Source organism: Chrysochloris asiatica, unplaced genomic scaffold (assembly GCF_000296735.1).
Source record: "Chrysochloris asiatica unplaced genomic scaffold, ChrAsi1.0 scaffold00213, whole genome shotgun sequence".
Lineage (NCBI taxonomy): Eukaryota > Metazoa > Chordata > Mammalia > Afrosoricida > Chrysochloridae > Chrysochloris > Chrysochloris asiatica.
In genome coordinates this window covers 1,513,008-1,538,234 of record NW_006408731.1, presented here as the reverse complement: position 1 = coordinate 1,538,234, position 25,227 = coordinate 1,513,008, and the positions used below count along the sequence as shown (strand labels likewise).

Below are 25,227 nucleotides of genomic sequence, written 5' to 3'. Positions count from 1 at the left end.
TCTCCAGTGAGTACTATCCAATCTGTCTAGGCGGAGCTGATAAAATGAAATACAGACGGGTCACTTGTGATACTTTAGTGAATAATTGTTATCAGGACTGATTATGAGGGTTGGAAATGTAAAGGTAGATGTTTTGTAGAAAGGAAGGGAGTGATTAATTCTCCAGTCTAGGAGCGGAGGTCTCTAGGACCATCAACTGAGAAGAGCCCAGAGCGGGACCCTACCCAGAGAAGCAGAGATGCCTGAGATAGAGACAGAGAAGGTGACGTGGAGTGATGAAGCGGCTGGGGACTTTGGATCCAGGGAGGGAGAGGGACTGTGTGCTGAAGACTGGGGGTGGGGGTGAGGCGGGCAGGGAGGAGTGTAGGGGGTGGGTTTGTAGGGTATACCTTTTGGTCGGTTGATGATGCATGGAGGGGATTGGAATCATAGCAATGAGATGATATACGATGGAATTAATGTAAAACTAAAGTTCTCTCATGTAAACTATCATATAATTCACAATAAAACATTTTTAAAAAATTCAATGGATTTAAAAAAAAAAAAAAGTAATTATTTGGGGGGAATGCAAATTGTATAAGAAAGACAAATAAGCTGTTAAACCAAGGAAGGAATCAAGGAATCAAATGATTGTTTTAGTCCAGGTGAAAAACATTAGTACAGTGTGTCTGATGAAAAAGCCAACCAAGTTGGATAGAAGAGAAACAATTACCATTGCCCTCTTCTTACACTGGTGGTGGTGTGCCTTGGAGTCAGTTCGATTCATAGTGATCCTGTAAAGGGTTATGGAGATGGTCAGTCTTTATAGGAGTAGAAGGTCTTATCTTTCTTCCTTAGAGTCGCTGGTAGATTCAAACTGTTGACCTTATGGTTTGCAGCACAACACGTAATCCATTATACTACCAAGGCTCCTTCTCCTTACACTAATCATCTAGTGTATGGTTTACAATTAAATTTTCCAATTGTTCCCAATTTTTATTTTATGGTTTGCTTGGTGTGTTTCTTCTTCTTCTTTTTTTTTTTAAAGTTAATGATCCAGTTAATGTTGATGCATTGTTTTTTGTTATCGTATCCCTTTTCATCTAGTTGCTTTTAAAAAATTATTAGATTGTGAAGTCAGAGCCAGTTGTAACGTAGAACACCAGACATGAATTTGTCTGATTATTGTTTCTTCACAAATAGATTCTGACTAGCATCTTTGGAAGGATGCTACATAGATGACATGTATTTACTGTACATATAGTGTCATATCCCAGGGAATAGTTTATTTCATTATTGATGATAAATTTAATGATTTTGTTATAATCGCAACCACCAGATCTATCCATTGTAAAAATACATTTTCCCACTGTAATTAATAAATAGAACTATGGGGCTATGTGTATTCCTTAATAGTCTTTCCCCCACAGTTTCAGCATTCACAGATGATCCTTGCCTGAACCAGTTTTTACACTGGGTGTAGCAAACATGATGACTTCCTGCTTTTAGAATTCCTACTATATTTACTAGCTAACAATTTTCTGTTGAGTTTCCCATCCCTCCATCTTTGTTTGTCTCTCTTTATATTACAATTGATTTATCTTGTAATCTATTCCATTATTTACTTTGGTGCTCAAACTGACACACAAATTTGGCCAATGGGAGTCCCTCCAAGCTGGATCCTGCATTCTTTTCATATGGTCCCATTAGATTTTTTTGTTTTCATTTTAGCACATCCATGCTTTCAAGCCCACTTATATCTTTTCTATCCCAGTCCTGGTTCCAACTTCTGCCAAAGAATCCTGATTCCTTTTATAGAGCAATTGTGATTAGTAAAAATAGTGTTAATGGCCCTTTCATAGATAGAGCTAAGAAATATCTTTTGTAAATATATTTTCATTATGGTTTTAATTCCATTTCAACATCACAGGGCTCTTCCATTCCATATCAGATCTAGCTCCCATTTCCCACATTGAGAACCAAAAGCACCTACAATAATATAAATATATTTACTCATTTGTTCTAACCTATTATAAACACAAAATCATTTCAGAATTGTAACATTTGTGTTGCAGAACACTTCCAACAACATACCTACGAAGTAAAATTCAGTATATCTTTGCAGACTTTTTTGTCCAAAGGTAATATATCTCACTAAGTATATAAAGTCAGAATACTATACACAAGTCACTTTAATGATTATTTCTCTGTGTGGTTATGGTATTAGTTTGATACGAAGTCAGGTTCATTTTCTTGTATTTTTGTGCCTGTTTATAATATCTATTTGGTATAGTCAGGTTCATTTGTGTGTCTGCTTTAAAAAAAAAAAAATCTTTGAAGTGTAATGCTATTGTTTTTTTAAAATACTTTAAACATTTACTTGGTTTTATGAAAATCAAAATATACTTACAAAATATAAAAGAAATTTTGTTTATATTCATATACCCTGCATTGTACTCTCACCCACTCACATTAGAAATCATTTTTTTGTTAGCTGATGCTTTTTACCTTCTCTTTACTTTTTCAAGAAGTAAAAACATTATATTGAGGGTCAAAAAGTATTGCTATGAAACCACTGTTGTTGTTAACTACCATTGAGTCGATTCAGACTCATAGTGACCCTGTATAGGGTTTCCGAGGAGCAGCTGGCGAGTTTGAACCGCAGACCTTGCAGTCCACACCAGGACTCCATGAAACCATAGAAACCTTTATTAAACAAAAACATCCAAATGTTAAATTATTCTCAATATACCCTTCTTCTAGATCTGTGTGCTTCTGAAGGCAGCATTTCCATCTTCTTAACTCTTCCTGAGAAAAGATTGATGTTGTCAAGGACTTCATTCTTCTTGGATCAACTATCAACACTCACGGAAGCAGCAATCAAGAAATCAAATGACGTATTGCATTAGGCAAATCTGCTGCACAAGACCTTTTCAAAGTGTTGAAGAGCAAAGATGTCAGCTTGAGTATGTGCCTGACCCAAACCATGGTATTTTCAGTAAACTCATATGCATGCGAAAGCTGCACAGTGAATGAGGAAGACCATAGAATTGGTGCTTTTGAGTTATGGTGTTGGAGGAGAATATTGAAAGTGCCATAGACTGCCAAAAGAACCAACAGATCTGTGTTGGAAGAAGTACAACCAGAGTGCTCCTTGGAGGCCAAGATGGCCAAACTTCGTCTCTCATACTTCAGGCATGTTGTCAGGAGGGACCAGTTGCTGGAGAAGGATATCATGTTTGGTAAGGTGGAGGGTCAGAGAAAAAGAGAGCCCCCCAGTGAGATGGATTAGCCAAGTGGCAGCATCGATGGACTCAAATGTGTGGCAACAGTAGTGAGGTTGGCCCAGGATCGGGCAGTGTTTTGTTCTGCTGTGCATAAGGTCGTTATGGGTCCGTACCGACTCAATGGCACCTAACAACAACAACAACTCTACCTGAAGAATTCTGTGCTCTTCAACTTCACACGTCACAATGGCAGTTTTGACATGTAATCTTGCTTGAAATGTTGAGTTTGGGAGAAAAAAGAAGTCTGCAGGGGTAAGATCAGGCTTTAGGGTGGACTGCTGAGTCAAAGGGCATAAATATAGTTGGTTGGTTAGGGCTAAAATACTCTGTAGGAGTTGTGGCATTTTGTAGTCCCACCAGCAATGTAACAGAGGACCTGTTTTCCCAGTCAGGCCAACAGACTGTTCAACCTGATACATGAAAATGGTACTGCAGTGTAGTTTTAATTTTCTCTTATTATGATGGAAGTTGAGTACTTTTAATATGCTTTAAGATATTAAGAAGCCCTGGTGGTGCTGTGGGTTAGGTGTTGGGCTGCCAATCCCAAGGTTGGTAGCTCAAACCCATCAGCTGTTTCTTGGGATAAAGATAAAGCTGTCTGCTCCTGTAATTGGAATCAACTCTATGGCAATGGGTAAAAGCCATGTTTTACTTCTGGAAACTGTTTATGTTTCTTAAACATTTTAAATTGCATTGGCTTTTATCTATATTTTGCTAATATTTTCACCAATTGATTTTAACTTTGCATGTGGGTTTTTCTTCTTGAATTTTTAAAAATGTATCAATGTTTGCTTGATATTACTTTTAAATTTTGAGCAATAGGTAGAAAGGTCTGCCTCACACTCAGGTTTTAAAAGAAGCCATTTATGCTTTCTTTTAGTACCTATAACATTAAATTTTTAGATATTTATCTCAGGCATATTTGAAGTTTATTTGGGGGTAATGTAAAAGATGTGAATCCATTTCTTTTAAAAATGGCTATCCTTTGTTACCAGCATCAGTTATTTTATTTAAAAGTCCATCTTCACACTCAATGTTTTGAAATTGCATATTTAGTAGCCTTCATTTCTGTCTGTGCTTAAGTCTACTTTCGTTCTATTTTTCAGTCATGTACCTATTCATGGGCTGGTGCCACAATTTCACTTGAAGAAGTTTTATGGTATGTTAGCTAGTAAAGCTCTTGAAAGTTTTTCCTAAATGTTCTTTCATGTTTGTGTTCACATATGAATAAAGTTCATATATTTTAACTCTTTTCATAATTAAGTTATTGCATTTGTTTTTCCTGAGACAGTGGGTAGAAACTCACTTTCTGTTTTCTTCAAGTTTTGAGTTCGAAGCAGTATAGATACCTGCTTTTGCTATACATGAAACTATAATATTTCATTAAGTTATTACCTATACATTAATTTCCTTAGAATTAATTTCAATGTGCAACAGATAGTTTGCTATCTTCTTTAGTGCTTACTTACATTTTTATGTTTGCTGCCATGGCAGGTAATTACTCCCAGGCTCTTATTTTACAAAGGATATAGTTAAATAAGGGAGAGGGTAAAAAGAAGAGGGCAACAATAATCACAAATTAAGTGGGTATGACAGGAACATTCAAAATAAGTTATTAAAGCTGACATTGAAAGGTGGTTGTTGTTAGACGCTGTTGACTCAGTTCTGACTCATATCCACCCCATGTGCAACAGAACAAAATACTGCCTGGTCCTGCACCATCCTCACAATCATTGCTACGTGTTGAGCCTACTGTTGCAGCAACTGTGTCAGTTCATCTCCTTGAGGGTCTTCCTTTTTCTCACTGACCATCTACTTTACTAAGCATGATGTCCTTCTCCACATTTAAAGTACAAGAGATGAAGTCTCCCCATCCTCTATTCTGAGGAACATTCTGGCTATACTTCTTCTGAGACAGATTTGTTTGTTCTTCTGGAAACCCATGGAATATTCAGTATTTTCCACCAACACCCTAATTCAAATGCATCAGTGATTCCGTTTTCCTTATTCACTGTCCAGCTTTTGCATGAATATGAGGCAACTGGCAAAATATGTCTCGTGGCAGGCAAATCTTAGTCCTCAAAGTAACATCTTTGCTTAACACTTTAAAGAAGTATTTTACAGCAAACTTTGAAAGATACTGTTGTTTAAATATTCACCATTATCTATTTTAAATGAAAAACACTTGAAATAGAACTTGAACTGGTATAAACTGATTAATGAGAAGGTGCTTAAAATAAACCCTGCCTTTAATATAAAAAATGTGTTCACCTCCAAACTATCCATATGGCACTATTTATTTCACTGGTATTTGATTAGGTTTCATTTTCTTGGGAAACCAAAAGAACAGATTTAAATCTACTGTACTCCCTCTTGGAACAGTTGTGTAAATGAACATATTAGATCTTTCTAAAATAAGGGTATCTAGTGCTGCTGTAACAGAAATACCACAAGTGGATGGTTTTAACAAACAGAAAGGTATTCTCTCATGGTGTGTGATTGTTGTTGTTAAGTGTCGTCGAGTCGATTCCGACCCATAGCGACCCTGTATAGGATTTCCAAGGAGCAGCTGATGAGCTTGAACTACTGACCTTATAGTTCAAACGGCTTTGCAGTCTGGCACATTAACCCACAGCTGGTGTAGGAGGCTAGAAGTCTGAATTCAGAGCAGACTCTGGAGAAAGGTCCTTGTCTCTTTTCAGCATCTGATGGCCTAGCATTCCTTATAGATCTCCATTATGTCATGGTATTAATCTTTCCTTGTATCTAAGAGCTTCAGTGTAGGGACCCTAGGTCTAAAGGACAAACGTCACTCTTTTCTTTCTTGGTGGTAGAAGGTCCCTCTAAGCTCTGTGAGACTGCTTAATCTCCTTCATATCTCAAAAGAGGTTGCCTCAAAATACAACCTACAATCCTGTAAATTTCATCCAGGCTCATTAACATCAATCATAAAACTGATGTGGCATAGGGCAAATAAAATCAGTTTGAAAACCATATTGTCTGAAAGTAATAATGCTTTCTTTCACTGATGTCTGCAGTGCTGTCAGATTTTCAGTGCCAAGTAGTGACAAATTAAGGAAGAGAAAACAATTATTATAGCAAAATTAAAACAAGTCAAGCCCGTAAAATGGGAGAAAAAGAAAAGCTTTACATCCATAATGAGAGTACCAAAGAAGTAACCCTAAAATGAGTACAAAAGGCACACTTTTTCCTGATGGGTCCAGGTAAGAGAAGATGGGAGAAAATGCTGATGAATTATTTGATTCAGTTGTTCAGTGGTTGTTAATTGTAACTGCAAAAACTTGGAACTCTAATATGGGTTTAAAATGGACCATTTCTGAAGCAGGAGGGGGGAATCTCACTACCAACAAAGAAGAGTCAGGAGTGAAGCATGTTCTTTGGAGCCTGAGATCCCTGTGCAGTGAACCTTCTCAATCCAAGGACAGACAGCTGTGACACCAGAGGGGTGGCAGAGGAGCAACAGCAGGAGGAGAACCAAGAGCCAGAGCACAAGACAGAGTGGTGGGCTTCCCAGCCCATGGAGCAAGTAAAGCTGAGTGACTTTGGACAAGAGGCTGTGTTGCAGAGAGGAGACACTTAAAATTGGGGAGCAAGGTTTACTAACCCGTGGAATTAGAGCTGAGTGTCTTCAGTCTGAGGCTTATATGGTAGAGTAATGTGCCCTGTGGATATTTATCAGCAACCTGGAGTTTTGTAACAATGTCAGGCAGAAGCCAAACCAAGGAGCCAAAGACCAGAGAGAGAGGCCTGCCTGTCGGCATGACAGAGGCTGTCCTTACCAAAGAACTGTGTCCTGAGCATTTCTGACCCTGAATTGTAACCTGTTAACTCCCCTAATAAACCCCCTGTGAGTGTGGCGTCTGAGTTCTGTGCGGCCACTGTAATCAATTATTGAACCCAGTCCAGTAGAGAGTGCTGTGGGAGGGGTGACTGAGCCACTTTTACACGTCACCTAATGATCTGCACTGTCATCAAGCTTCTCTTGCAACATCTATAGTAGACACCAAGCCGAATTTTTACAATTTCTGTTGAAGTTTGTGGGTTGATAGAATGATAAATCTTAACAGACTCCAGCTTTAAATCTCCACTGGCATTTGCATCCAGTATCATAGTAGATATTTTGTAGCCTTAAACCCTAGTTTTGTGTTTCCTCCTTGGTGATATAGACCCTTACGGACATTTGCTTCCAACAGAGACTGGTTTCATCAAAATTAAATATCTGATCCAAAGGATAAACTTCATCAATCAAATTTCTTAATAATGGAGCAAATGTCTTTGTAGTTTCTTCTACTTCACTCATAGCATCACCAGAGTTTAACATTGGGGAAATCATAGCAGTTCGCGAAGTCACTAAACTAGCCACTATTTGCACTTAATTAAGGCATTTCTGCAGGATTATCAGTTTTTTCTTAATGTATTCAAATATTGCTAAGGCTTTGTTTGAAATTCCTGGCTGCGGCTTTGTTTGACACTCAAGCCATTCAACTGGAAAACATTCCACTTCCTCCATTTCCTTATTCTTTGTTCTAACAGATTTTGTTGTTGTTAAGTGCCATCGTTGAGTCGGTTCCGACCCATAGTGATCCTGTACAAGGTTTCCGACCCATAGCGATCCTGTACAAGGTTTCCAAGGGTGTAAATCTTTACGGGAGTAGAAAGCCTCATCTTTCTCCCACGGAGCTGCTGGTAGTTTCGAACTGCTGACCTTCAGGTTCACAGCCCGATTCGTAACCACTACGCTCCTTAACAGATTTTGTAGCATTGCAGTTATAACCGTTAGACAGTTTTTTCTTGTCTTCCCAGCATAGTCTCTAATTGTGCACAACATTGACTTCTTTATACTAATTGCATGACCAATATCACAAGTTCTTTCATTTATTTAAAAACCTTTTATAATTGCAAGTCTTCTGCAATTGTTAGTTTTTCTTCTTTTAGGTTCCACAAGCAGAAATGTTAATACCAGCATGCTTCTGTAGCACTTGCAAAGTCCTTTGATTACTCATTTTTTGGAATACAAAAATGTTTAGCAAAAACATGCACAAGGATTGGAGGAAACCATGCAATTAAGCACTTCCAAGATAGAACGGTGGCCAAACTGAGCCAAGAGTAAGGATGTGAGGGTGGATGGGTATAATGTAGTTATTGTCATTACGTTTTACTGCATTTGGCTGTTCTTACTTGGTTCAAAGTATCAACTTGCTGGGAAAATTCATAGAAGAGCCAGCACAGTTTTCAGTGCTATACTGATTCTTTTTCCTCTTTACCAATATCATACGAAATTTGTATTCCCGACGTACATTTCAGCTGACTCAACAATACACATGACAATTTCATATTCACAGAGATTACATAAATATATGGAGAATATCATTATAAAATATAAGGGTACTTGGCAGTTTCCATAATGTTCTAAAATTACTGTCATAGAAGACAAGTATATTCTTAATAATAATCTCTAGTTTAATGGTAACTAGAATATTAGGCTGAACACACCTCAGATAGCAAAGACTCTAGGTACTGGGAAGTACCTAGGAAATCATTTACTTCATCTCTTCATTATACAGACTAAAACCAGGAAGTGTGATATGCCTAAAGTTATAATTAGTAGCAGAGCCCATCATATAATTCAGATCCCATGATTCACCTTTCCTGAAATTCTCACTAAATTAGACTACTTTTCTATTTGTCTCTCCTATTGGTACATAACAACAACAACAACATTGGTACTTGATATGGAGCTCTGGTAGCGTAGTGGTTACGAACAGGCTGTGAACCTTAAGGTCAGCAGTTTGAAACTACCAGCTGTTCCCTGGGAGAAAGATGAGGCTTTCTGCTCCAGTAAAGATTTACAGCCTCGGAAATCCTGTACAGGGTCGCTATAGGTCAGAATCGATTCCACGATACATAACCACCACCACCACCACTGGCACTCGACAACAACAACATATGGTAATATGCTGGTTTATTTTCATATATGTTAAAATTAGTGGGCATGATAAAACGATGTAGCTGCACAAGACATTAGTGATTTTTTACAATTTTACCTAATATATTTCTTTAATCTCACAATCCTTAAATAAAATGTATTTTCCAATGATCAGCAATAGCTCGAAGTGTCCCGTTTGGTAAAATGATCTACCTATCTGGACCAGCTATCACTCATACAAAAGCTGTCATCCTGTAAGCATGAATCTACTCATATATGTTACTGCTCAAATAATAACCCAAACCAGTGTGAAGTTCATCTCATTTATTTCACCCTGGACATCCATGTACCCAAATTCTCCACAGATGACACCTCACCTGCTGCCTGGGTTCATCAAGCTCCCTCTCCAAATCTTCCAGCACAATCAGGATTATGCTCCCGCACCCAAGCCCCGAGATCCTCAGGCAGGATGGTCAGAAACTGTTCCAGCACCGGCGATTCCAGGATCTGTTCCTTGGTGTGCATCTCTGGGCTCAGCCACTGATAGCAAAATTTCCGGAGTTGGTTCAGGGCCTCCCTGGGTCCAGGGGTCTCCTGATAGCAGAATTGCCTGAAGCACTAACGAGCGAGCTCCCTGGTTTGAGACACACTGCTCTGCTCGGTGGGCAGGATGTGTGATCCCAAATACCGTCTTCTTCCTTAACCTTTACTTTGATAATCTCCCCTGGTTTCTCTGAAGCTAGGCCAGTTAATGCAGGGACAGGCTCAGAAGCTGTCGCCATCCCGAACTTAACTCAGAAAAAAGTTCTCTCCAGTTGGAATTCTAGGTAATGGATGATTTTACGTGAGCTTCCCAACCCCCGCTTGGTCAGGAAAGATGTCGCTATAAGAAAAACACAGTTAACATAGAAAAATTACATACGCAGTGAAAAAGGACCTGATTCCGTGCCAACACAGGACTGCAACACGTGCAATCCAACCAAATGTAGTGATCCTCTCTGATAGGAAGACCGGAAGGAGGGAGCACAGCTAACTAGTCACTAAAGCTGCAGGTAACTGGTGAGACAGAAAACAGGTTATCAAGAACACGCTGGCCCTAAAAACAGCCTGAGTATACGAGCGAGTGGGTCCTTTCGAAGGCCGTAAATCTCAGCATCCTGGGCCGGGACGATGAAGACAGCAGGGCTACTCCCGTACTACAAGCTAACTGCAGAGGAAGGCAGGTCGTCTTCCGCGCACACTCCCCCTTCCGTTGGCCGCAGTTTCCACTTCTGAGTGCACACCCCCTCGGGCCAGGTCAGAGACTTGAACCGAGAACAACAGTACAAACACAACCTCGCAGGGTTGACCAGTTCCGTCAGGGCGGACAACAGACATTCACTTCCGGTCCGCTCTAGGATTCTGGGTGGTGTAGTCATCTCTGTGGTCGTGGTACCGCGGATGTAGTAAACTTGGGAACCTGTAATTTTTCTACTGTAACCTGTAGAAAAAATGTACTCTCCAGTTGACCAGTTAGCTATTGTTCTGGTAAAAAAAAAAAAAAAAATTCACGCTGGTAGTAGTGCTAATGCCAAAGGCTGCTCTAGGTTTTTCCATTACTGTTAAACCTCCGCTGTCGCTTAGTCCCTTAAGACTCACTGCGACATCCTAAGATTTGCATTGAAGGACACCTGCAGCAACTACCAAGTAGGTTCATCTACGGGTTATTCCCTGACCTTTTCTCTTTAGTTTCCGCCCTCCCTCTCCTTTCCCAGACACTATATGCCAGACTTGGAAGCGAACTATAGGATCTAGTCCAATCTTTTAATTTTACGAATGGGAAAACCAAGATCCTTAAAGGGCGGACTTTCCTTTAATGTGCTGTTATTAAGTGCCCTTGAGTCAGTTCTGACGCATAGTCACCCTGTATAAAGTTTCCGAGGAGCGGTTGGTGGGTTTGAACTTCCAGTCTTGTGGTTAACAGTCAAGTGCTTATCCTACAGCGATGCACCAGGACTCCTTTCACGAGCAGCAGAAAGCACACATTGTGAACCGTGACTGTAATCGATTGTGGGAAAGTGGCCCTAAAAAATAGCAAACAAAACGTGGTTGAGTTTTCCGAGCTTAAGAGTCACCAAATTGGAGTAACCAGAAAATTCCCAGCAAATTTATGCTCCTCCAAGTTGGCGGTTCAAGCTCACCAGCCGCTCATCGGCAACACAATACAGGGTCGCTATGGGTCGGAACCGACACGACGGCACTTAACACGAAGCAGTTTATGTTTCGGGAAAAGCATAAATATTTGAAGATGCACAGAACTGGCGGTGCTAGAGTGTTTACAACTACAAAGGAGAGAAAGGTAAGAGCAAAACACAGCGGTTATGAGTTTTGACCAGAGGTCTGAGAGCAATGAAACCACTGTTGTGTCCGCTTTGGATTCTGCTTCCTCTTCCCCACCCCAACCTGATCCACAAACCAAAAACTAAGACAGTTTGCCTTCCTGGCTGATTTTTCTGACGTAGGTCGCCAGGCCTTTTTTCCACGGCACCTCTAACCATTACTCTTCAGGTTAGCTGGAAAACTTAATGGTTTGCACCAACCAATCTGCCCCATACTAGAATGTTAAATGCATACTAGAAGCCCAAAGAGTATTTGTTGGATCACTGAATGACTCCCCTTCCCTATCCACTCTTTTCTTCTACTTTGGTTACTACTGATTACTTTTTGGCATGTCTACTTCCGGAGGCGACTTTGACGAATCAGAACATTTCTTCTGGAAATCTCAATATCAAAAATTTTTATTCGTGAATCGTCTTGATTGAGTTGCTATATTGAATGAAATTTAAATTTAAAATATTTTTTATCTACGTGTCCAGAGACCACACATAACAAAATATTGCTCTCAACTTAAAAAATAAAAAAGTTCAAATGAATAAAAACAGAACAACTCTTTTCATAAATATAGCAAATATTTTATTGCAATAAAAGAAATAAAAATTAAGCTGTACTGCAATATCAATTTTCATTTACTAAATAATGAGATCACAAAATTCTTAAAACAGGATGGTGAGGAGAAATAAAAACTTCAATCATTATTAGTTGGGAGTGTAGATTAATAAAATTCCTTTGGAAGACAACTTTTCAACATCTATAAAGAGTTAAAATGCATATATCCTAGGGCATGGTACAATATCACTTTCACAATAATACAAGTATATGTATTAATCTTTTCACTACAGCACAGTTTGTAATAGTAAAAAATGAAGGAAAACTTAAATACCAATCATTAGAGAGATAGTTAAATAATACACAATAGCTCATATATTAGAATATTGTACAATCTAGGAAATGAATAAGCTATCACTTTTTGGTGATACAGAAAGTTTTCTTATACATTGGCTATGGGGAAAGGACAAGGTACAGAACAATGTGCATAGTATTGTTATTGTGTTATTTCTTTTTAAGATAAGGAATATATTTTTATATGATGTACATACATACGTGCTTAATATGTTCCTTGAAGGAACTGATAGCAGTTCCTATCTGTGGGGAGTGTGAGTAGGTGGTGGCAAGATTTTGCTATATAGTTTCAAAAATACTTTTTGAACCATGTAAAGTAGTATCTATTCAAACTTTAAATAAAAGAAATATTGTTGTTGTTGTTAAGTGCCGTCAAGTCTATTTTGACTCATTGTGACCCTGTATAGGGTTTCTGAGGAGTGGTTGATGAGTTTGAACCACCAACCTTGTGCTTCAAACTGACCTTATATTCCAGTGCTTACCCTACAGTGCCATACCAGGACTCCAAAAGAAATATACAAGTATATTTTCCCTGGATGTCTGACAAGATGGAAATCATAAATAGAAACAATCTTGACAGTCTTCCCTACCTTCCTTAAGAAGGACTTATTGGATCTGAGAAAGTTGTAGAGAGTATATTTTTATCATTTTGTCATATCTGTTAGCAGAAAGCTCTTCAAAGCTAGAGATTCTTAAACAGTAATGGTTATTTTAATTTAGAGTTAGCATGTTGTTGTTATTAAGTGCCATCGTGTTAGTTCTGACTCACAGCGATGCTGTATAGGGTTTCTGAGGAACGGCTAGGGGGTTTGAACCACCCTCCTTGCAGTTAGCAGTCCAGTGCTTATTCTACAGTGCTCCACCAGGACTCCAGCATACATGGTGTGAAAATAACCCACGATGTACAGTATAAGTAATATGTTGTACTATCACTGTGGATGACTTTATTATTTACTTTAAGTTTGCCAAACAACCTTTCTATAGCCCTCAGGTCATTATTCAATTGTTTCCTCAAAAAAACCTGGGGACTTTGTGGTGAGTATAAAAACATTAGGATGTCTCCTGCGCTCAAGCAGGTTACTGTCTAAAGGAGAGAAGAAATTCTATACAGACAACTCTACTCTTACTTTTACTTATAATTGCTACAGAGGAGGAATTGTCCTTAGGTTGTTAAGGCAACATTCCAGTGAGTACTGAACTGGGAAGATAAAGTTGGCACATTATTTAATTCTTTGGTAATGAACCTAAAACGGAGGATTAAAGAAAACTTCTACCTGTCGACGAGGGTGGGATTCGAACCCACGCGTGCAGAGCACAATGGATTAGCAGTCCATCGCCTTAACCACTCGGCCACCTCGTCAGGTACAAAAGTAGTTCCTTCCTTTTCTTCCTCCTCAATGTTTATTCTGTAGTAATTATATTCAATTACATTGTCTTTGATTTAATCCTGACTTAATCCTCACAACCACACCCAGAGTACATTTCACAACAACTACAATACTGAAAAAGTATGCTTAATGTTACTTGGCACATATAAAATGAACAGGTTAAACCAGTACATTCAGGTACCAAACAGTTCTTCCAGAGATTTATAACAATCTCTCTGCAGCAGCACCTTGCATTCGAAGAGTCAATTTCCCGCCTACTGGCTCTGTGATTCCTTTTCACTTGCTTCTGAAGTATGTTTGACAGCTAGGAGACACCTTTATTTTTTGTTGCCTTCTTTCAGGCATGGCATTGATCAATTTATAATCTGTCACCAATGGTAAGAATGGTTGAAGAAAATGCAAGGACCCTAAAGGAACTAATTTGATTTTAGAGAGGATTGGAATGTTAAGGCACAAGATTGATTTGCTGTTAACATTGAGAAGGGCCTTGGTGGGTGAGGGTGGAGATATCCCCACTGGTCCACTGATTAAGGCGTCAGTATTCCTCTGTCCTGACTGTGGCTCTGTCTCACACACTGTAAAATTAGGCAGACCACTTTACCAATTCCATCCCATCCTTTCATCCTACCCCTACATTTTTAGAATCATCTTTCCAGGAGTAAACTGAATTTAACAACCTCAGATAAACTCAGCAGGAAGAAATCCCTTGCACTCTACCAAGTGTTTGTTTTTCTATACTTAAAGCAGAATAGGGGAGAGAAAAGAAACTTTCTTGCCAAAATGTATTGCTTTTCTGTTCTTAAGTAATCTCTTCCTCTGCCCTCAGCTTTGGCAAGAAGGATCTTCTTTTCTCCCTTTTATGTTCCTTCATTGAATGAGGGGGCTTCATAAAGTTCATGGAAATTTTAAATTAAAAGATAATTAATTCTTTCCATGAACTTTTTGAAGCTTCCTTGTGTTTTCACCTTGAATTTAACAATTATCCCTTCTAAGAAATTCATCTATAATCCCTGTATTAGAAGGCTGAGGATTTATCTAATTAGTGAGTCAAAAAAGCATTTCTGTTTTTAAATGAGGTCAGTTGTTATGATTTTCCTTAAGCTGTTCTGCTGCTCAAAGCTCTCAACAGTCTCTTCTTTTGTCCTACTTTCAGGATTTCAAGGATAACCTAATTTTATAACAAACCAGTGACTTGAAAAGTATTTCTCAATACAAACATTGAAGGGAAAAGTTCTCATCTTTTTTGGCATCCTCACTAGGAGATAATATTATGCTTTCAGAAATAATGAAGGGAGTACTAACCATTCCTGTTAAAAGAGAGACGTGTTGTTGTTGTTCAGTGCCTTTGAATCAGTTCTGACTCAGAGGGACCCTATATAGGGTTTCTGAGATGCAACCAGTGTGTTTGAACTGCCAACCTTATAGTTAACAGTCCCGTGCATATTTTACAGTGCCACACCAAGAATACAAGAGAAACATAAGCATTTTTGTTATAATTAAGTGAACACAGTTTTGTTTTATTGAATGCTTGGCACGCTACTAAGGAGGCTGGTGGCACAATGGGCTAAGTGTTGACCAGTGAATTGCAGAGTCAGTAGTTCAAAGCTCATTCCTTGGGAGGAAGACAAGGCTGGCTTCTCCTGTAAAAATTTAGCCTCAGAAACCCTATGGAGCAGCTGTACTCTGTTCTATTTAGTGAGAATCAACTCCGTGGCAGTGGGTTGGTTTTGTTACTCTACTATAGTAATTAATTGGTGAGCAATATCGTAAATTCCCTGCCCTGATGAGATGAATAACGTAGCTTGGGACGAACAACAAACAAGTAACCAAGCAAACGTGTGTATAACTCATGAAAAGTTGAGTATCCCAAATGTCACAAATTTCTTATGGACAATTTAGCAGTTCGAGAATGCACGTGAATAAAATTATAAAACGAATCACGTCGTGGTCCACAGGTTTCAAAGCTCCTTTGCCAATCAACCTTTAAGACCCCTTGTTACCAAAGTATCACGCTCAAAACGTTAGCTTCTACTTTACTCGCGGAAAGTGCAGAAGGTCGTGGAACACAGGTGGTGGCTTGTCACCAACCTAACATGCTCCTCCAGGATATGAAGGGAGAGGGGTGTTCTGTAAATTCATAGAATTACTGGTTTCTGTCTTCCAAAATTCTTCATCGCTGAGCATCACTAATAAAGGCAAACACATAGCCTTTGTGCCAGGCACAGATTGAAGTGTTTTAGCTCAGTAATTCTTGGAATCCTGAAACCATTGTGACGAGATGGGTGCTCTTTTCGGATCGCCTGCCCAGGGTCACATGGCAGAAGACTGGATGAGCCTTTTGGCTTATAGCCCACGCTCTAAATGCCCAAACGATTTCAGAGTTGAAAAAAAAAATTTTTTTTTAATTTTTAAACATTTATCTTTGTGGTAAAATAGTCAAGTTTCCATAAAAGAGTGAGAAGTAGAGTGGTGAACCAACTATAAATAACAACATGACTGTTCTTCTCTGATACAATTGTTGATTATTCTAAAAAGAAGTTTATGAAAGGCTTCTTCCTGTTTGGGAAGATTTAAGCAGATGGAGTGTTAAGAATGGAGTGTTGCATTTAACATGAATATAGAAATTTCTGTAACTACTATGTCACTAACCAATTTGCAGTTGATTTAGCATAATATAGATTATTTTCTTCCATTGTCCAGAAAATAATGTTAAACTCTTAATGTTGGAAAATTATGTCCAAGTTTTGAAAACGTGAATGATGGATCTTTATGAGTTGATTATTTATGATTGTTAATTTAGAAATTAGCTTTCTAAAACTTTGAGACACAATATATCAAAGCTATGAGAATTGTCTTATGTTTTTGCAGTATAATTTGCTACGTATGGAAAATTCAGTCTTCCTAATAAATAGTTTTCAGAAGCCTTCCTTGCTCACAGCTTTATTTTTTGTCACATTGAAGAATCGAGGTCTAATGTAATCCTTGTACATCGAATAAAGAACACCTAGGGTCAGCGCTCCTACAACAAATCCTTGTGCAGCAACTCTCATGTGAATAAGATGAATGGACATCTTCTGATTTCTTCTGTACTTTAACTTGTAAAGACCATAAGACACCACAGTCACAAAGCCTGCTATCCCTACTGGGACAAAGGGGGAGCTCTGGATTTCCTGATCAGTCGGGACAACTGGCTCTCATCCTCATCAGCTGATCATTGGTTATCTGAAGACATTTTCTCTCTAGTAACAGCTTAAAAATACAGGGATTCTTTTTCAAAGCCTCATTTTAAAGAATAATGCCCTTGTCAACACAAGCAAAAGTAATTCCAGATTTACTGGTGCTGGGAGAATGATCATTCCAATTTTGGAGAATGTGCAGACATTATAATCGTTCACATGTTTACGGAACACCTACTATGTAACAACTATCTCAGAGTTGAAATTTTGAAGAAGAAAAAAGTTTCCCCAAACTCAATGGAGGAGAGAGAGCGTTTGAGTGAGAAATTTGTTTGAGGCTGTGGGTGGATTACCTAGCCTATCAAAAGATGTAAAACAAGAAACACAGCATTGTGAACGCTCAAAAGCCATGCCTGGGACCAAATTGCAGCCTACTGAAACCAATAGCCCTGAAAGGGAAGCTGCTTGGTGGGCTGGTGTGGGGGCTCTATCGATTTCTTTGGTGGTTTGGGGGTGGGGGGAGGATTTTAGTCTTCATGGAGTCTTGACGTTGTTCTGTAGGATAAATATTGTACTGCTAACTGCCAGGTCGCCGGTTCAAATTCACCAATCACTCCTCGGAAACCCTATTCAGGGTCTTTATGAGTCAGAACCGACTCGACAACACACAACACCATCAACAAGTCTAGTCACAAATTCCCTGGTCCATGCAAATCGGCTACCCAAAGGTGGACCTCTCCCACACGAGGGAGTAATTTAGCTAAGACATCAAAAATAGTCCTTGTTTCCAGCCTAAAGGGAGCCGGGTCCTGTCCACCCTTATCCATACCTTGGAGGACTTGGAAGAAAGTGAAAGAGGATAACTAGTGAAAGGTAGGAAATTTCCGTGATGGGTGCATTGCTGACAGCTTGAATGCTCATGAGGGCCTTTCAAACGATCAGATGAGTTGTTGTTGTTGTTAGGTGCCATCGAGTCAGTACCAATTCATAGCAACCTTATGCACAGCAGAACAAAACACTGCCGGATCTTGAGCCAACCTCACTACTGTTGCCATGCTTGACAAATCCATCGGTGCTGCCACTTGGCCAATCCAACTCATTAGGGGTCTTTCTCTTTTTCTCTGACCCTCCACCTTACCAAACATGATATCCTTCTCCAGCAACTGGTCCCACCTGACAATATGTCCCAAGTATGACAGACGAAGTTTGGCTATCTTGGCCTCCAAGGAGCACTTTGGCTGCACTTCTTCCAAAACAGATCTATTGGTTCTTTTGGCTCTGGTAGCATAGTGGTTACAAGTCGGGCTGCCAACCTCAAGGTCAGCAGTTTGAAACTATCAGCGGTTCTGCGGGAGAAAGATGAGGTATTCTGTGCAGGGTTACTATGAGTCAGAACTGACTCTACAGTACTTAACAACTACAACAAGGAACCTTTCTAGATTAAAGGAGACAAAGAAAGTCTGACAAGTAAATGCAATATATGATCTTTGTGAGATCTTTGGCTAGAATAAAAGAATCTATTATTATTGGAGAAATTTGAATAAGGACTACAAACTAGATAATGAATTTTTTAATGTTAAATGACTTGAGTGTGATCATTGTATTTTTTTTTTAAATAAATGTTTTATTGTGAATTGTGTGATAGTCTACATGGGAGAACATTAGTTTTACATTCATTCCATCATCTATCGTTTCATTGGCATAGTTACCATCCCGTCCATGCATCCTCACCCAACCCAAGGGTGTACCCTGTAAGCCTGCACCCCCACCATCACGGTCCTCAGCCCCTTTCCCTCTCCGGATCACAAGTCCCCAGCCACTCCATCTCTTGACTTCGTCTTCTCTGCCTCCATCTCAGGCCTCACTGCTTCTCTGGGTAGGATCCTGCTCTCCGCTTTTCTCCATTGATGGTCCTAGGGTCGTCCACTCCTAGACTGAAAAGTTAATCACTCCCCTCCTTGCTACAAAATGTCCACTTTTAGATTTCCAACCCTCACAATCAGTCCTGATAGCAATTATTCACTATTGCATCACAAGAGACCCATCTGTATTTCGTTTCATCAGCCCTTCCTGGACAGGCTGGATACTATTCACTGGAGACTCTACCTTCCTCCACGCCCTTTGGATCTAGGTTCCCTCTTGAAAGCTTGTAAGCCAGTCACTTCTTACCTTTGTATCCCTCCTCCCATTTTGGGTAGCCAATGTCCAGGTTGCCCATCCCTGTCTACCCTTTGTGTGGAGGGGGTGGGAATAGTTCTTGCAGCAGGGTTTTGTTTCCTCTTTTGAGCTACTGTATTTATAGGTGTAGGTCATGTTTATCAAATTGTATCATATAACACTTTCTTCCTCTTCTTTCTTCTTCGGTTTGAGCTCTGTTTATCCAGTCATTGAAGCCAGGTCAAGTGGGTATCATCTGCAAGTGGGTGTTCTTGCATCTGTCTGCCCTCTTTTTATCGGCTGGCTGCCCCACTCTCCATTCTAGTCCTCTGTGGCTGTGTCATTGACTCTGAGCCCATGAGTCCCCAGGTCTTGCCTCGCTGTGATCATTGTATTTTAGTTATATAAAAGAATGTCTTCATTCTGGTCTGTTCTTGTTGTTGTTAAGTGCTGTCGAGTTGGTTCTGATTCATAGTGACCCTGTATAGGGTTACCAAGGAACAGCTGGTAAATGTTAACTGTCAACTTTGTGGTTCAAACCGACTTTGTGGTCCAGTACTTATTCTACAGGAAATAGATATATTCTAAAATATTTAGGAATAAAGTATCAAAAAGGACTGCAAGCCATTCTCAAATGGTTCAGGAAAAAAAAATTGCATTGAAAGAAATAATGCAAAAATGTGAAAATAGGTATAAGAAATAGAACAATTAATTTAAAAAAGGGACACAAGGTAACATTTGGGAATGATGGATTACCTTGTTTGTGTTGTAGTTTCATGGGTATAAATGAATAAATGAAGGGTGCTTCAAAAAGTTCTTGGAAAAATTCCATTATCTTTTCATTCATTTATGCATGAATTCTTTGAAGCCCCCTCATATGTAAAAAATCCTCAACTTATGCACTTTAAATAAACATGTTCAGTTATTGTAAGGGGAAAAAAAGATGGGGCATTTCAGTCAGACACAGAAAGCAGGTTGAAGGCACTCCCATTGGTCAAATCTAGGACTATATGAGCATCAAAAATGATAATGATAATCCATTTTGAAGCACTGAAAAAATTAAAATCCTAAGTCTATGTAAATAATAAAATGATAAATGAAATAAATGGCAGACATTTTAGTTTTCTAGGGCTACTGTAACAAAGTACCACAAATTGGATGGCTTATGGTGGTAGTGGTGGTTATGTGCCGTGGAGTCGGTTCTGACTCACAGCGACCCTGTACAGGGTTTCTGAGGATGTAAATCTTTACAGGAGCAGAAAGACTCATCTTTCTCCCACGGAACAGCTGGTAGTTTCGAACTTCTGGCCTTGTGGTTCACAGGCTGATTCGTAACCACTATGCTACCAGAGCTCCTTTGGGTGGCTTATAAGAACAGAAATCTATTTTAGCACAGTTCTGGAGGTCAGGAGTCTAAAATCAGGGTGCTTATTCCTTCTGAGATTCCTGAGGGAGAAACTGTTCATGCCTGCCTCCTGGATTCTGGTTGCACTGGCAATCCTTGAGTTTCTGGGTTTATCGATGCATCACTCTAAATCTGAACTCCATCTCTACATGACTGTTTTCCCTCTGTGTCTTTCTATATCTTTTCTCTATTTTTACAAGGATGCCACTCATACTGAATTAGGATCCACCCTATTTTTATATGACCTCATGATAACCAATAACATCTTCAGAGGTCATATTTATAATCAAGGTCATATCCCTAGGTTCTGGATATCCAACATATCTTTTGTGGGGTGCATAAATAATCTATAAAGGATGGGGAAAGACACTGAATAGTTTTTGTCCTTTTGAGATGGACCTAGTGAAAGGAGATGGGGGATGATGGTGATAGGATTTTATGATTCAATTGTGAGAAATTGTTATCAGGATTAATTGTGATTATCACAACTGTAATTGTAGAAGATGTGTAAATAAAAGGGGGGAGTAGTTAATCTTTCATTTCAGGAACAGAGGACCCCAGGACCATCAAGAAGGAGGAGCATGAGTGGAGCATGAGATCCTACCCAGAAAAGTGGCGACAGCAGAGATGGTGGCCGAAACGATGGTATAAAGAGACAAAGCAACCGAGGACTCTAGGCCCATGGACTGAAAAATGTTGTGTGCCTGCAGACAGGAGGCTGCCTTGAAAAATGTGCCTTTTGACATTTAAGTGAATATATATATATATTTTTGTTTTGTATGTGTACATCAAATATTTTTGCTTTGTTTGTTTGTGAAATATAAGATGTAAAAGGAAAGATACATGGTGAAAGCAGGGATCTGTGGTTACAGAGAGGCAAGTGTTATCAATGAAATGAAATGAGGTATGACTGATTGAAAGTAAAAAAAGAAAAGAAACAATCTATGATGGTTACAGGTGGGGGAGATGAAATTACTCATGGCTAGAAGATAGACACATGTCAACATGGGTGACAGGGCAGTCAGCATACAATAAGAAGGAAAGATGAAGGTAGTGGGAGATACAGGGAGAAAGTAATGTAAAAGTGAATAGAGGCAAATACTGTTAACTGTTGGTACATAGAAGGGATTAAAACCATTGTAATGAAGCAAAGTATATGATTTGTTGAATGTAGAACTGATGATCTGTTCCGTAAACAATCAAAAGTTAAAAAAAAAAAAAAAGGAGGGGGAGAGAAAATATCTTGTTTTGAAGTAGCATGCCAAGCACTGTAAATGTGGTGGGTGCCTTGATTTGGAAGATATTGTTTTGCAACAATCATAATAAAGATTGGTTCAGGCAACAATTTTCAGTGGATGCTAAACGTTGTGGAAATACTTGATGAGGAGCAGAATATATGCAGTCTTAAATTGTCTCCTCACAAAGCAGGTGTTCACAATTAACTTCACCAACGAGGGGCAGCAAGTGTCTCCAGAAATGATAACTCTGGAAAGCACACAACACTGCCTATGTTAGTTATTAAGAGCCATCGAGTCAGTTCTGACCCATAGCAACACTGCATAGGGTTTCCGAGGAGCAGCTGGTGAGCTTGAACCGCCGACCTTTCAGTTCAAACCGCTTTGCAGTCTGGCACTTTACCCACAGCACCCCACCAGGACTTGTTGTTGTTAGGTGCCATTGAGTCGGTACCCACTCATAGCGACCTTATGCACAGAAGAACAAAACACTGCCCGATCCTTGGCCAACCTCACTACTGTTGCCACACTTGAGTCCATTGATGTGCCACTTGGCCAGTCCATCTCGTTGGGGGTCTTCCTCTTTTCCTCTGACCCTCCATCTTACCAAACATCCTTCTCCAGTGACTCATCCCTCCTGACAATATGTCCAAAGTATGAGAGACAAAATATGGCCATCTTGGCCTCTAAGAGCATTCTGGCTGCACTTCTTCCAAAACAGATCTATTGGTTCTTTTGGCAGCCCATGGTACTTTCAATATTCTCCTCCAACACCATAACTCAAAAGCATCAATTATTCTACGGTCTTCCTTATTCAGTGTCCAGCGTTTGCATGCATATGAGGTTATTGAAAATACCATGGCTTGGGTCAGGCGCACGTTAGTCCTCAAACTGACATCTTTGCTCTTCAACACTTTAAAAAGGCCTTGTGCAGCAGATTTATCTACTGCAATACATCGTTTGATTTCTTGACTGCTGCTTCCTTCAGTGTTGATAGTTGATCCAAGAAGAATGAAGTCCTTGACAACTTCAATCTTTTCTCCGTTGATAATAGTGTTGTTTATTGGTCCAGTGGTGAGGATTTTTGTTTTCTTTACATTGAGATGTAATCCACACTAAAGGCTATGCTCTTTGATCTTCATCAGTAAATGTTTTAAGTCCTCTTCACTTTCAGCAAGCAAGGTTGTATCATCTGCATATCGCAGGTTGTTAATGAGTCTTCCTCCAATCCTGATGGCAGGTTTCTCTTCATATAAACCAGCTTCTCAGATTATTTGCTCAGCATACAGGTTGAATAAGTATGGTGAAAGAATACAACCTTTTCACACACCTTTTTAAATTTTAAAACATTCAGTGTTCCCATGTTCTGTTCAAACAACTGCCTCTTGGTCCAGGTACAGATTCCTCAAGAGCACAATTAAATGTTCCAGAATATTCATACTTTGCAGTGTTGTCCATAGCTTGTCATGATCCACACAAACAAAAGCCTTTGCATAGTCAACAAAGTACAGGTAAACAACTTTCTGATATTCTCTGCTTTCAGCCAAGATCCATTAGACATCAGCAATGATATCCTTCATTCCACGGCCTCGTCTGAATCCAGCTTGAACCTCTGGAATTTCTCTGTCAATGTATGCTTGCAGCCGTTTCTCTATTACCTTTAGTAAAACTTTACTTGCATACGATATCAAAGAGATTGTCCAATGATTTCCGCATTCCATTGGGTCACCATTCTTTGGAATGGGCACAAATACAGATCTCTTCCAATTAGTTGGCCAGATAGTTGTCTTCCAAATTTCTTGGCAGAGATGAGTGAGTGCCTGCTGTGCCGCCTCACTTTCTTGAAAGATTTCAATTTTTATTCCATCAATTCTTGGTGCCTTGTTTTTTGCCAATTCCTTCAATGCACCTTGGACTTCCTCCTTCCGTATCATTGGCTCTTGCTACCTCTTGAAATGGTTGAACACCAACCATTTCCTTTTGGTACAGTGACTGTGTATTCCTTCCATCTTCTTTTGATGCTTTCTGAAACCTTCAATAATTTGCCCAGAGAATCTTTCAATAATGAAGTCAAGGTTTGACTTTTTTCTTCAGTTCCCCCAACTAGAGAAATGCTGAGCATGTTCTTCCTTTCTGGTTTTCTGATTCCAGATCTTTGCACATTTGTTGTAATATTTGGCTTTATCTTCTCAAGGCGATCTTTGAAATTTTCTGCTCAGCTTTTGTACGTCCTCATATCTTCCATTTGCTTTAGCATCTCTATGCTGGAGAGTAAGTATCAGTGTCTCTTCTGACATCCGTTTTGATCTTTTCCTTCTTTCTTGTCTTCTTAATGACTTTTTGCTTTCTATCTGTATGATGTTCTTGATGTCATCCCATAACTCTTCTGGTCTTTGGTCTTTAGTGTTTAATATATCAAATATGCTCTTCAGATGATTCCTAAATTCAGGTGGGATATATTCAAGGTCATATTTTCACTCTAGTGGACTTGTTTTCATTTTTTTCAGCTTCAGTTTGAATTTGCATATGAGTAATTGATGGTCTGTTCCACAGTCTGCCCTGGCCTTGTTTTGACTGATGATATGGAGCTTTTCCATTGTGTCTTTCCGCAGATGAAATCAATTTGGTTTCTATGCATTCCATCTGGTGAGGTCCATGTGTATAGTCGTCTTTTATGCCGTCTAAAGAAGGTATTTGAAATTAACAAATCATTGATTTTGCAGAATTCTATCATGCATTCTCCAGCATCATTTCTATCCCCAAGGCCATGTTTTCCAACTACTGATCCTTCCTCTTTGCTCCAATCACCAGTAATGATCAATACATCTTGCTTGCAAGTTTGATCAATTTCAGATTGAAGAAGTTGGTAGAATTCTTCTATTTCTTCCTCACTGGGTTTAGTGGTTGGTGCGTAAATTTGAATAATAGTGGTATAAACTTGTCTTCCCTGTAAGCACATGAATATTGTCCTATCACAGACAGTGTTGTACCTCATGACTGATCTTGATATGTTCTTTTTGACAATGAATGCAACACCATTCCTCTTCAATTTGTCATTCCCAGTATAGTAAACCATGGTCATCAGATTCAAAATGGCCAATACCAGCCCATTTCAGCTCATTAATGCCTAAGTTGCATTTCATTTTTGACAACTTCCAATTTTCCCAGAGTCATACTTCATACATTCCATGTTCCGATTTTCAATGGATGTTTACAGCTGTTTCTCTTCATTTTGAGTTGTGCCCCATCAGCAAATGAAGGTCCCATGGGCTTTTCTTCCACGGGGTTTACTCCATTCGTGTCATCACAGTCAACTCTACTTTGAGGAGGTAGCTCTTCCCCAGTCACATTTTGAGTGCCTTCCAACCTGAGGG

The 25,227-nt window shown here is 39.3% G+C and overlaps 1 protein-coding gene and 1 non-coding gene across 2 annotated transcripts in view; both read right to left on the bottom strand.

Moving 5' to 3' along the window:
* Window positions 1–9,995, bottom strand: part of SCAND3 (SCAN domain containing 3) — a 25,064-nt gene extending 15,069 nt beyond the window's left edge. The window contains 3 exon segments of the mRNA XM_006872866.1: window positions 9,591–9,636; window positions 9,638–9,879; window positions 9,882–9,995. Of these exon segments, the coding sequence (XP_006872928.1) occupies window positions 9,591–9,636; window positions 9,638–9,879; window positions 9,882–9,995 (402 nt within the window).
* A 3,775-nt stretch (window positions 9,996–13,770) lies between these two features.
* TRNAS-GCU lies at window positions 13,771–13,852 on the bottom strand. Its single transcript has one exon. It is a non-coding gene; the product is annotated as a tRNA-Ser (tRNA).
* Between the last annotated feature and the right edge of the window lie 11,375 nt (window positions 13,853–25,227).